The sequence below is a fragment of the Dendrobium catenatum genome, unplaced genomic scaffold (genome assembly GCF_001605985.2).
Source record: "Dendrobium catenatum unplaced genomic scaffold, ASM160598v2 fragScaff_scaffold_1482, whole genome shotgun sequence".
NCBI lineage: Eukaryota > Viridiplantae > Streptophyta > Magnoliopsida > Asparagales > Orchidaceae > Dendrobium > Dendrobium catenatum.
Window position 1 is genome coordinate 470,656 of NW_021319944.1, and position 13,119 is coordinate 483,774.

The following is a 13,119-nucleotide window of genomic DNA, read 5'->3' on the forward strand; positions in this document are numbered from 1 at the left end:
ATATTAAAAAAAAAAAAATGAGCCATACTTATATAATTGAAAATATTGATTTGATGGCTGCTGAATTAAATTATTAACATTGAAGTTTTAAAGGAATTTTGAGAAATATCTTTCTTTGCAGAGTTTAAGAAAGTAAAATCAAAATAAAATTTTAAATAAAAAATTTACTAAAAAATTGGTTTAAAAAATAATAAGAAAATAATCTCAAGCTAAGCCTACATTGAGACTAATTTACCTTAATTAATTTGGATTAGAGTTTGACTAGATTTAAGAAAAAGGTTTGGTGTAGCTCTTTTAAGATGGAATAATCCATTATACTAATTTCCTTGGGTAGATTAATCAAAAGAAAATTTTAAGACCCTAATAAGAGAAACACTAACTTATTTGAACACTGTAGTGCTACATTTTTTTTTTTTCATGAAGCAAATCCAAATGACAAGGTAATTGTTTAAAGACAAATACATTGAATGTGAATTAACAAATAGAAAATAGAATAATTTGCAAGTATCATGTTGTGCATCAAAATATTCGTAGCGATATAGAATACGTTTAAAATTTTGTGCAAAGATATAATACAAACAAAGGCGATGGTGGTTAGATGACTAAAATCGAGCGAAGGTGATCAGGAGACCGAAGTCATGCGAGGATGATCAAAAGATCATATTTGAGCGATGCTGGTTGAAGGATTGTTGTTTATCAATGGTCGAATGATGGTAGTCTGATATCGCCGGTTGGGCAGTGGTCCAATGATAATGGTCGGGTGGTCATCTTGCAACAACAATTGAGTGAATGATTTGATGACGATAGTTAGGCAAAAGTTTGATGGCATCAATCAGGCGGTGGCCCATTGACGATAGTTGGGTGGTGGTTCAACTGCAATAGTCGAGTGGTGGTCTGATGGTGGCAGTCCTATAGTGGTATTAAGGTGATGGCGTCAGGTGTTGCTGTGATGACGGCGATCATGTTAATTTATAATGTATTCGGTCAAGCAATGGCCTAGAATCAGTGGTCACATGGTAATATCCTACAATGTGGTTGGTTGGTGTTTAGATAGGGGTGATTGGACAATTTTCTAATGGCGATAGTTGGGAGGTGATCCAACAACGATGGAAATCAAATAATTTTTTTATGGTGATTTGACGACAAAGGTCGGGCAATGTCAAACAACGATAATCAAATAGTGGTAGTAGTTGGGCAATGGTCTAATGATTGTCCAACTGCATCAATTTGGAAGTGGCTCGACAACAACAAGCAGGAAGCGATCTGACGGCTATGGTTCAACGATGGCAATTTCGGCGTTATGGGGATAGTGATCGAGTCCCATTTCAATGATGGTGGCTGGTTAGTTTTCAACTGTAGAGTTTAGACAGTGGTCTAATTGTTGCGATCAGGTGGAGATTTGAAATTCTTTAAACCTCTGATATGTCACCAATCTCTTTTTCGAGGTCTCGTTTCACGTAAAGATAGATGGTCTATTTATAATTTTGAAAATGATACTCTTTACTAATCTAATCAAAATTCAAAATACTCCATTAAATGTCTTGTATTGATTATGTTGATCATATAGTATTCTTTTTCACATTTAAGTGTTTTAATGATATTCAAATTTAGAGATCTTAGGTTCATTAGATTTGTCTCATGGACACACTCAATATAACTATAAGCATATATAATTTGAATATTAATTGATCTCTCAATTAATATCATGAAGTTTCTTGTTAGTTTTGATGGAATCAAATTGTGTCAATCAATCGGGTTGCATACTGGACTTAGATCTCAATTATGTATGTCGAGCTGTAAATACAGCTCTAAGGCATTGTGGACCTAATTATGGGATAGAGAACTCAACATCACAATGCTGTAATTCCAACACCACAACACTATGAACTCAATGTCGTGGTGTTGTAGACCCAACAACAAGGTGCTACAAAACAAAAAACTCAATGCAAAGGCGATGCTGACCCACTTTAATGGATTTCTCTCTTTTATCAGTTGTGACCAATTTAAGAGAGTTATTCTTCTGTATCTAGATGTAGAGAGAAGATTATAAACGTGAGAGAGAATTGAAGAAGATAGTGTGAATATGAAGATCTATACAATTTCATTCTTTTTCATAGTGAATTTCTTGATGTGAAGTGACTCCATAATTTTTTCCCATCTTCAAATTTGTCCAAGTTAATTCTGGCCTTCCTTTTCCAATGTTTTTTGTTTTTCTTGTTTGTTTCAAATTTGTTTACTCCCAACAAGGCTCATTTGAGGTTGGATAAGTTTTTTTTTTTGTATTGTTGGGTTCAATTTTGTTGAGTTCCATTCAGATATAATTTTGTTGATATCAAAATTTGGATGATTCTAAATTTGAATTTGAAAATTTTCATTGCGAACATGCAACAAAATTCATACATGATATGATAGTGAATATTATTGTGCTTAATGATATAAGAGGGCTTAGTTATAAATTTGTCCAGAAAGAGAGGATAAAGCACACTGTACTTAAAAACCAAACCTCTAATTTTTCTGTTGCACATCATAAAAAAGCCTCCATAATAATTACAAAAGCATCTCTCCATTCTACCGTTAATATTAAATAAAGTTTACAGGAAAAATACAAAAATCAACAAAATTTTACAAATGCATAGTAATTGCCATCTACTTTTTTTCATCAGCTTTTTTGTTAAAAATCATAATGAGCACATTCCAAAGTTCGCTGGACCAACAAAGCAAAGCAAAGCAAAGATTACTTCAATTTCCTATTATTATGATGAGTACCAATCACCACAGCATCCAATAAAAAAGAAATTTCTATGGTTCACAATGTTTAATCACTTTTCAATGAGCTATAAGTAGCTTTACATAAGCTAGGAGCCCTTTTATAGCTTATACATACAAGGCCAAGATGTAATTCACTACTTCTATCTTTCAAGGAATTTATATTAGAAGTTAGCATACTTATTAACACTAAAAAATTTATTAGCTCATCAATAGAACAAGAAGTGATACAAGAACTTAGCTTTGAGATTCAGGTGCTTCATATCCCCAGGGGTTTTTACTAGCCCAGTTCCATTGATCACGGCACATCTCCTCAATTCCATACTTAGCTCTGCAAAACAGATTATTCAGAAGTGATTAGGAAAATTTAGCATCTATGTTTTGATTCACACCTCCAATTTAACTCCTGCTTAGCCTTCTCCGTCGATGCGTAGACGATTTCGGCATCGCCAGATCGCCTATCAGCCATGATCAAAGGGATTTTCTGCAAATGGAATATCAACCATGAGTTGGTTAATAGCAGACAAACAAGTGCACTTAACCTCAAAGAAAAATGTATAAGGTTCTGTTTGGGATGGCTTTCTTACTGCTTCTTAAAGCGGCTTTCTAGTTAAAAAATTTTAATTTTTGTACTAAAAAACCGCTTGAAGAATCAGGAAGAAAGTTGTACCAAAAGAAACATAAAACAACCTTTCCAGATGCCTTCTCAAATGCTGCCACCATTTCCAACACAGATGTTCCCTTTCCAGTTCCTAGATTGTAGACTTCACAGCCTGCGGCGAGCAGATCAAGCTCAAATCAGGAAATGATTAGACCATCCTAGTACAGAAACTGGATTGCTATTATGCAGGTGTAGGTTAGGTTACATGTGGCAGGCAGCTATAAATCCAAACAAGAAAAAATAAAATCTCAAATGCAATTTGTAAGGTTAGATAAATGTTTAGTGTTGGTGGAAGTGACTAAAAAACAAGGAAAAGAAGCTATTTACCGATACTTTGGTCTTGGAAAAGTTTGTAAAGAGCTGCAATATGCCCATCAGCCAGATCCACAATATGAATATAGTCACGAACCTGGAGCCAGTGGAAAATTATATAAGCATATTCTAATATTGTTAATCAATAACTACTTCTGTCAAATGAAAAGGGAAATTGAACTCTGCATTCCAGTGTTTTTATCATTTAGCAGAATAACTACAAACAACCAGCGTTGTAACTTGAAACTAAATTCTTAAAAAAGAAAGAGGAAAAGCTCTGATTACCAATCAGAGTTCTTCCAATATTTTAAAAGGACAAAAGAGTGAAAGAGGAAAAGCTCTAGAGGAGAATAACAAGATTATCATGAAGCTGAATTAGTTTTGTTTTGTTGTTTTTCCTTTTGCATTCAAACATCCAACTTTCGCTTTACAGATCAAAGGCAATAGCAATAAGAACAGACTCAAAAGTATTACCCCAGTTCCATCACTGGTATTATAATCGTTTCCATAAACACTAAGTGCAGGTCTCCTCCCAACAGCAACTTGTTGTATAAAAGGCATGAGGTTGTTAGGTATTCCACGAGGATCTTCACCAATATCTCCACTGGGATGAGCACCAACAGGATTAAAATATCTAAGCAATATTATCCTCCAATCAGAGTCTGATTTTTGTAAGTCACGGCAAATATCTTCAATGATAAGCTGCAATCATCTTAGTTTTGTTAGCAGAAATGATCAGCACATTTTATTATTAATATTAATGGTAAGAAACAGGAGGGAATAACCTTGGTTCGTCCATAAACGTTTGCCGCGCTAGGAGAGAACTCTTCCGTGCAGGGAACTTGCTTTGGCCATCCATAAACAGTTGCAGATGATGAAAAAATGAGCTGAAAACCATTAAGATTTAAGCATGGGATGAGTTGGTTTCATGAAAGAATGTTTCTTTCTAGAAAGAAAGAGATGGTGATTTCACAAAAGAACACTATTATTTGCATAAGATCAGGTGGATGAGAGCATAAAGGTATCTTTGGTGGGAGTATGGTTTGAATGTTTGATTTATGGCAAAGGAGTTCTGAACAAAGTTGCTTTTTCACATAACACCAAAAGCTAAATAACTATCAGAACTAGCACTAGTTAAATATTAGAGAAATTCTCCTCCCAAAATGACTATCCAAACACTATTTGCTCATTAATACAAACAAAACATACTTACTCAATGTATCATTTAATCATAATATAATCTCAGTTTACCATGCCATATGTCAGTTAATGAAATGATCGGTTCGGATTTTCCTACAACCCTCTGCAATATAATTAACCTAGTTAAACTTTGGAGTTCTTTTGTATGATGAAAAAAACTCCATTAATGTAAATCTAAGTTCAAGCAGATGCAATCTTACCATCTATAATTCCCTAGATGAAAAGGGTATAAGAATTTCATAAATTTTCTAATTCTTGGTTTATCATACTTGCTATTAGAAAAAAGTCCTGCATGTAATTGAAACAAAAAACTGAGAGCATATTTTAGTTCAATAACACTAGTACTCCAAAGTTAGTGGAATGTGCTTCAGGATATTAAAACCTTATTTTATAGCTGGACAACAAATGATAAAAAGAGATTGCCAAGGGAATAAAGAGCTTATTTAAGCTATTAAATGAAGTTTCCGATCTTTTAAATCTCCAAACTAGCCTTATAACGAAACAAAGGAACTTCTAAATAATGCTCAGCAGGAACAACTAACAAAGAATAAATGAAAAATAATTAGATCTTAAAAGATAGTATTAGTGACATAATCCAAGAGAAGGTATAATGCTTACATTTTTGCAGTCATGAGCAGCCATCACTTCTAAGAGAGTTATTGTACCAATAAGATTGTTGTTATAATAAAGCAAAGGCTTATGGACACTTTCGCCCACAGCCTTCAAGCCAGCAAAATGAATAACAGCATCGAATCTGAAAGTTAAAAAGACATTAATAAAGTAACTAAAAGATCAAAAAGATAAAAATCAAAATTAGAGAATTGAGAAATATTAACATCTATACCAATATTGCTACACCGACTAAGAATTTTAGCTTGATAAATGGTACAAGTATATAAGGATTGTTAATCTAGGACTACAACTGAAAGCTAAGCTAAATGTGCAATTCATGCAAGTCCTCAAGCCTTTTAATGAAAACAAGCAATGCACCTACAAAATTAGCAAATAAACGTTTATGGTAAAAGCAATTAAAAAGGCTTAGCTTCACAACAACGCCATAAAAAAGATGTACAAGGGGCTGGAGTATTTCAAAACTTTTAAGACACGTATCAACCATTTTAAATAAATCATTTCAAAACTTCTAAAAAGTACAGCATCAATTGTTTTAAATGCACGCACACAGAGGGAGATATGAAAAGATAGAAAATATAGAATAAGTGAATAAAAACTTACTTTGTAGAAGCAAAAACAGTGTCCAATGCTTCTCTATCTCGAAGATCAACCTGCAGAAAGAAAACAAAATTTACCGTGAAATTGATATTGAAGCATAAGTGCAAGAAACAATTGTCCAAAGATGTATAAATTATGCCAAGATGACAGTGGAGGCTATTCACCAGCTCAAATGGCGCTTCATGAACAGTGCAATTAATCAAAGTAATCTAGCATACAACATTCCCTTAACAGTTTTAAATAGTAGAAGCACATGCAATAACTAAATTAAAACAAGATCTACAAGTTCCCTACTTTTAACTAATGTAGAAGATGAGAAACTACCTCCATTTTCCAACTGGTAATTGCATTCCAGAGGAATCATTAACTAATTGCATTCATGTTTGTCAGCTCACAAAAAATAAAAGGAGTAAAGGCATACAGTCAGCCTAAAATAAAAATAGTATACTCACAAGATATTCAGTCCTTGAAAACTCCATAAATACCTAAGTAATAAATTATTTGCGAGTTATAGAAATTAAAATCTCATGTGTTGGTGAACCCCACAGTAAATTTTTCAACACTCTGCATCAGAGATCATTTATTTCGATCCGTTTAATATGGAACGAAATCTCCAAAGAATTTTCAAAAAAAATCTCCCAAGAAAAGGCACCGACAAGCGGAAGAAACGCCAGATGGAAAGCATACCTCACGCGTAAAGAAATTAGGGAAAAAGAACAGTCACGTTACATCATACTTCCAAAATGATGGCTTGTACCAGAGAAAAGATTTCATTAATCTTTTTTTTTTTTTTTTTTTTTCTCAAATACAGCAAATCAACTCCTCCAGTATTTGTCGGAACCCGAAATTACCCGCCGCATCGTTAGGGTTGCTTTCTTTTTCAAGAAAGACCCACTCTTTCAAATTTCAAGGAGGGGAAGCATATGACGCATCGGAAAAATGTGAAGCAACACAAATGCATTAAAGCTGCTTAACCAAACAAATTCGAATTCTCCAAAATTCGCAATTCATCCCGTTTCCCGTCATCATCATAGCATTAAAGCAATTCCAATAAAAGGGGCGAGATAAAAAATAATAACATTTTGCATGAAATTGGATGAATCCGTCTATACCATACAACGAGATAAAAAATAATAACATTTTGCATGAAATTGGATGAATCCGTCTATTCCATACAATAAAGATTGTTTCCTTTTCATCGCCACCGTTTTACAAAACTTAAAACTTTCCAATTTTCAAAGCAGCATGTGACGCATTAGAAAAGTAAGACAACACACAAGCAATCCAAAAGCTGAATTCTCCTCAATTAAAGAAATCCATATTCTCAAATATTTGGGAAAAATTCTTGTTGCCGGCACCATCTTAGCATAAAAACACCAACAATCAATCCGAGCAATGAAAATTAACCAAAAAAAACCCCAAAATCTACAGAGACAGACTATTCCAGACAGAAATTCAATAGAATTCAATAAAACGGGGAAATGGTCAAAAAAAAGTACGCGTATTAATCAATGAGACAAACCCGAATCCATCTTACCCGTTCAAACGCGAGATTCTTCTTCGCGTCACCAGCAAGCTCTGCAACCCTCTTGATGGCGACCTCGGAAGAATTGTAGAGGTTGTCGACAGCCACGACGCGGAACCCTTCCTGGAGGAGCTGCAACACCGTGTGGCTCCCTATGTAGCCCGCCCCTCCCGTCACCAATATGTTCTTATCCGCCATGAATCGGAGCAAAGAAGATATCTGCGAGACGGATAATAGAATGATGGAGGAAAGAGAAGGCGTGGAGGCAGACGAAGAGAAGAAGGAGACGCAAAGGGAGAAAGAGTGCAGAAAAACGGGAAGAAATCTTTCGACGAAAAGGAGATTTGGGAGAGTATTTCTATTTATAGCAGTCCGTTATGGTCCATATTCGAACACAAAATATTTGTTTATTAGAAGAATTTAACGGCCATTATGCAAATACCCTCCTAAAGATGTAACTAATTGCAAACCAAATCTTCATACCGTATGCACAATAGATGTATAAATAAAATATCAATTTTAATTATTTAACAAGCACGAATTTCAATAAAAAAATGGCCTAAAATATTTTAACCAAATTTTAATTACATTAAATTTATTTTAATATGATAAAAATAATACTAATCTTGATTAATTTTTTTATATTTTGCACTTATCTCTAAATAAATTAAGGGCTTTGAGACCCATTCAAATTTAACATTTTTTTATATTTTAAATGAAGAATAATGGCCTTAGGAACGAGCGCATTTGTTTTGAAATTAAGCAAAAACAACATTGTAGGAATAAAATTTAAAAAGCTGTGAATATGCCAAACAGATTGGCGCATTCAAAGAATGCGCCGAACTTAATGGCGCATTCTTTGAATGCGCCGAACATATAAGCGCATTCTTTAAATGCGCGGTACGGTAAAGCGTATTCTTAAGATTACGCTTTAGCTTTCGGCGCATTCTACATAATATCTTCCTATCTCTCATCTGCTAGCTATCTCTTATCGCCCAGCTGTCGATATGGCAGAGAATTCCGGATTTCTTTGTCGTAAAGCCCGACCAGATCCGTCAATTGCGCGCTGTCTTGGTGTGGAAATAATTGAGGGATATGAATTTGGGTGGTTGGGGAGAAGAGCGAATCGGCTATAAATAACGCTTGAGTTGAGGAGGAAAGTCACACCTTATTTCATCTGAAGTTATCGGTTTTTAGAAGAAGAACAGGTATTTTTAATTTTTCTTTAATTTGATTCGTTTATTTTCTGTAATTAATATAGATCTATTAAGTTTTGTAGAAATTGTAATATGTGAATGCTTAAATTTTTTTTTTTAAAGATGTTGTTGTAGTATTTTGGTTATTGTAAATTCTTATTTGTGTGTGCACGTATGAAGAAGTTGCAAATAAGTTGTCTTGTTAATTAGTTGTTGATGTTAAAGAAATTGTGTGGCTTTAATTTTTGTAGAATATCGTATCTAATGGGCTCTAAATCTACCTTATCAACATGGGCAGAACTTTGAACACCCAAAGAAACCTATATAGATGAATGATATAATTTATTTTATAATTAGTCTCCCATAAGAGATAAAATTCAATGCTTAGTACTTCATTTTATTAAGATGTTTTAATGATATAAGATTTATAGAATCTTGTAAGTTGATCACTTCAAAAAATTGAATCATAGTTATAATGAATTTGATTTCTCGTAAGGGATCAAATCAAGAGCGTAAAGTAACAATTTATTTTTTGCCAAAATAAAAAAACAATTGATTGATTTATCTTCTTTATTTAATTTATTGAAATTTATTTAAATATTTATTTATATTTATATTTATATTTTAAAATTCATATCAACTTAAATTATTAATTAGTTTATTCTCTAATTTAAATTTATGTAGTTGATGATTTTCTAAATTCTAAAATAAATTTTATTATTACTCATATTCGTTTAGTAATCAGGTTCAACCAAATTATGATTAATTTAATCGATTTAAGTGGTTGCAGGTCATGATGTTAGTTTTTTTAATATGAAATTTCAAATTTATTATATTGAAACATTGAGTTAAAAAAAAAATCACATTAAAAGAAGTAAAAATTTTATTTGAGTTTTATCTCTTGTGATTACAGGGCGATCAATGGAGGAATGGTAGTTTTAATTAATTATTTTTTAAATTAGTTAGAAGTGTTTTCGTTAGAGTAATTACCTTTGAAAAATAACATAAATTATGTAATTAGAGCTTTGTGTTGGTAACAATAAAACTTTTGAACACAAACTAAATAATGACATAATTGTTCTTATCTTGATAGTATGTCTCGATTGTTACTGTATTTTAATGGAGAGTTACGTATTTCGGACGAATTCACACCAAGTTATATTGGCGGGAGGATTAGACCGCTCCTCATCGATGACACTATTTCCCTTGAAATGATAAAACAAATGCTCACTTAAATATCTCCCTAATTCACTCTAATTATATATTTTATGGAAAATAAGAGATTTCGATTAATTTTTAATAATAAAAAAATAAGTTATTTAAATTTTTATTATCTCGTACAAATTTTAATAACACATTTTTTAACATCAAATTATTTTAAAAAAACATACTCAAGTTTTTTAATTCATTACAAACAAAATTGGGTTTTAATGATTGTATTTTAATTTTACATTTCTTAAAAATAAAAACATTACTCTATTCCAACAAAATTATCGTTCCCAACCTCAAACGTAAATACATAACAACTATTTATGTAAAAAAAAAACGGGTTCAACTTCAAACCTAATGACAAGAAAAATAAATTATTCCTACTTATTGTAAACTGCTGAATCCGAGAGCAAAAGAGTACCTTTTGGGAAGATTATCATAATTAAGCAGAAGACAAACTCCATATTGCTAACTTTATTAAATTTTTATTTCTCAATAAAAATTTTGGCCAAAAAATATAAATTCTGATTACACCGACTTTCAGGTGTCCAAATTTAGGAAATTCTGATTACACGGAATTTGAGGCCAGATTTCGCATGCAAAAACACTGAAAATGGAAAAGCAGGAATACGCCAACTCAATCGGCGCAGTCCCGGTAATTTGAAGAATGCGCGAACCTATTGGGCGGATTCAAAGAATGCGCCAGATCAATAGGCGCATTCTTTGAATGCGCCAGATCACTAAGCGCATTCTATGAATGCATGAATGCGCCATACCCTCACGCGTATCTGCTGCTTCTCAAATTCTTTTGCAAACCAGCTTTTTCTCCTAGAATAAAAGTCTGACCTGCTCGTTCTGAAAATTTGGCCAAGAATAATTTATGATAAATAGTAAACGTAATTGTTGCGTGCTAGAATATACACGACGGTAGAGTTTGTAAATATTCGTCTTAGCGTTGCACGAGTATTCCGCATACAAACAGAAAAGAGAAATGAACACCATGATTTTTACGTGGAAAACACGAAAGAGGGAAAAAACCACGGGGCCTCGCCCAGTTGCAAAGTTCCACTAGTATTTGTATGAAGTACAAAGGTTGATCCATTTTACAAATCAAGACGATCAGTTTACAATTAACTTCTCACAAAGTTACAAAGTTCTGCGAATTTCCGGCGTTTCCCGAAAATTCAGCAGAGTTCCGGCATCTTCAGGTGGCAGGAAGAGTTCCGGTGGTGGTCGAGGAGGAACTTCTTCCTTCTCCTCCTTCTTCTCTTCTTCTTCTCTCTCTTCCCTTTTTCTTCTCTCTCTTCACTTGAGTCCCTTTGGTGTAGAATGAGCGCTCTATTTATAGTTTTTCTGGAGTGGCATAGCCCGTAAATAGGCGTGAGATCAAGGGCGAATTGGGAGTGTTTTGAATGGACGGCCGATATCGAATCCTTTGATCATGCACCGTTTGTTGGGCATTTGAAGGCTTTAATGATGTTGGAATTCGGAGATCTTGGGCTCGTTGGATTCATATCGTCGAGCCGTTCGATTCGAGTATAAGCTCGTCAAAATCGGAGATCGTTTGATAACTCAAATTGTGGTTTGAACCTTCCAACAGCGCTTTGAGCCCTTGATTCGGACTCATTTGGGGTTGGATTGGGTCGAATTGGGTCGAATTCGTATTTCCGAGACGCTCAGTTTGACTTTAAGCCAGCTGAAATCGGAGTTCATATGCTCTTGAATTTAATTTTTGAAGCTTCTGAACTGATTTTGCCTCGAGATTCGTGCCCAATCAAGATAATTTTGTGATGATGTATCAGTAATGAATATGCAAGCTTATTTATATTTTAAAAATTGATATAAAATATCTTCTTAGCTATCAATAATAATTCATACATAATTAAAGAAGTAAATAAGAAGACTCAATGACATATTAAAAATATTGCAGGAGAGTAAATTCAAGGCGTAAGCAACACTGAGATTAATACAATTTTTAAATATCATAAATAGCACTAATCTCAACACAAATTCAAATGCATTGAAGACTATCATGACACAAAAATATTAAGAAGGCATTAAATAATATATTTATTCTATATGAAAAAATTATTCTACAAAAATATTTTTGAATATTAAAATTTCTCGTACGTCCATTAATTGTTGTAAATATTAAGCTCTGAAATATATATAAGGCTATAATGATTAATTTATATGATATTTTCATATTGTGGTTTAAATATTTATTATGAAAATAATTATTTTAATTCTTAAGTTGAAATCAAAAAATAAATAAATAACATTTCTTTTTCACCATAAAATTACTTCTCAATACAAACGGTCTCCTACAAATAATAAAATAACAGAAAGCTCAGGTACTGAAACGCAAATTAACCATACGAATGGTCAGAAACCAAGCTATTCCCAACCAAATAATGAGAGTTGGGAAAAGAAGCAAGCCAAGCTTCATTGATGAGAATTCGATCAAGTTTGAGAACACTGCTGAGGTTTTTAATGGGGTGAAATTCTTATCCTCTGGTTGTGGGATGCTGTCTAGAGGTGAATTAAGATGCGTCGTATTTTTTTTTTATTGTGTATCGGTGCTATGTATTAGAGTGATATGACGCATCCTGATTCGCCTCTAGATCATCTGGTAACCGCACATAATAAATTCTCGTTAATGGAGCCCTTGATATTTCAAATATTTGTTTAGTGAGTATTGGATGACTCATATTAAATCTTTGGTTATAAAACATTAAGGAATTTCAATCTTCTCAACAATTGAAGAAGATGGAATTACAAAGTTTGAAGTATTTATTTGGCCTCTTATAATTGTGATAGTAGAGATTATGAGAGAAGTAGTAGAAAGATGATGATAGTAAGATGATATAGCAAGACAATAATAGTTAGACAATAACAAGTAGGTTAATGGTGGTCGAGCCACAACAGTCGGAAAATAATAATTAGATAATGATAAATGTACTAATATGGCTAGATAACAATGGACAAATAACAATAGTAACGTGACAATGGTTGGACGA

The 13,119-nt window shown here is 33.1% G+C and overlaps 1 protein-coding gene across 1 annotated transcript; it reads right to left on the bottom strand.

The window, feature by feature from the left end:
• Window positions 1-2,636: 2,636 nt before the first annotated feature.
• LOC110097452 (UDP-glucose 4-epimerase GEPI48) lies at window positions 2,637-8,035 on the bottom strand. The gene is made up of 9 exons (XM_020823826.2): window positions 7,707-8,035; window positions 6,173-6,222; window positions 5,558-5,693; window positions 4,525-4,626; window positions 4,214-4,441; window positions 3,755-3,836; window positions 3,457-3,539; window positions 3,159-3,250; window positions 2,637-3,097 (listed from the first exon to the last, which is right to left on the bottom strand). The coding sequence occupies exons 1-9, from the start codon at window positions 7,890-7,892 to the stop codon at window positions 3,004-3,006; spliced, it is 1,053 nt and encodes a 350-aa protein (XP_020679485.1). The 5' UTR covers window positions 7,893-8,035; the 3' UTR covers window positions 2,637-3,003.
• Between the last annotated feature and the right edge of the window lie 5,084 nt (window positions 8,036-13,119).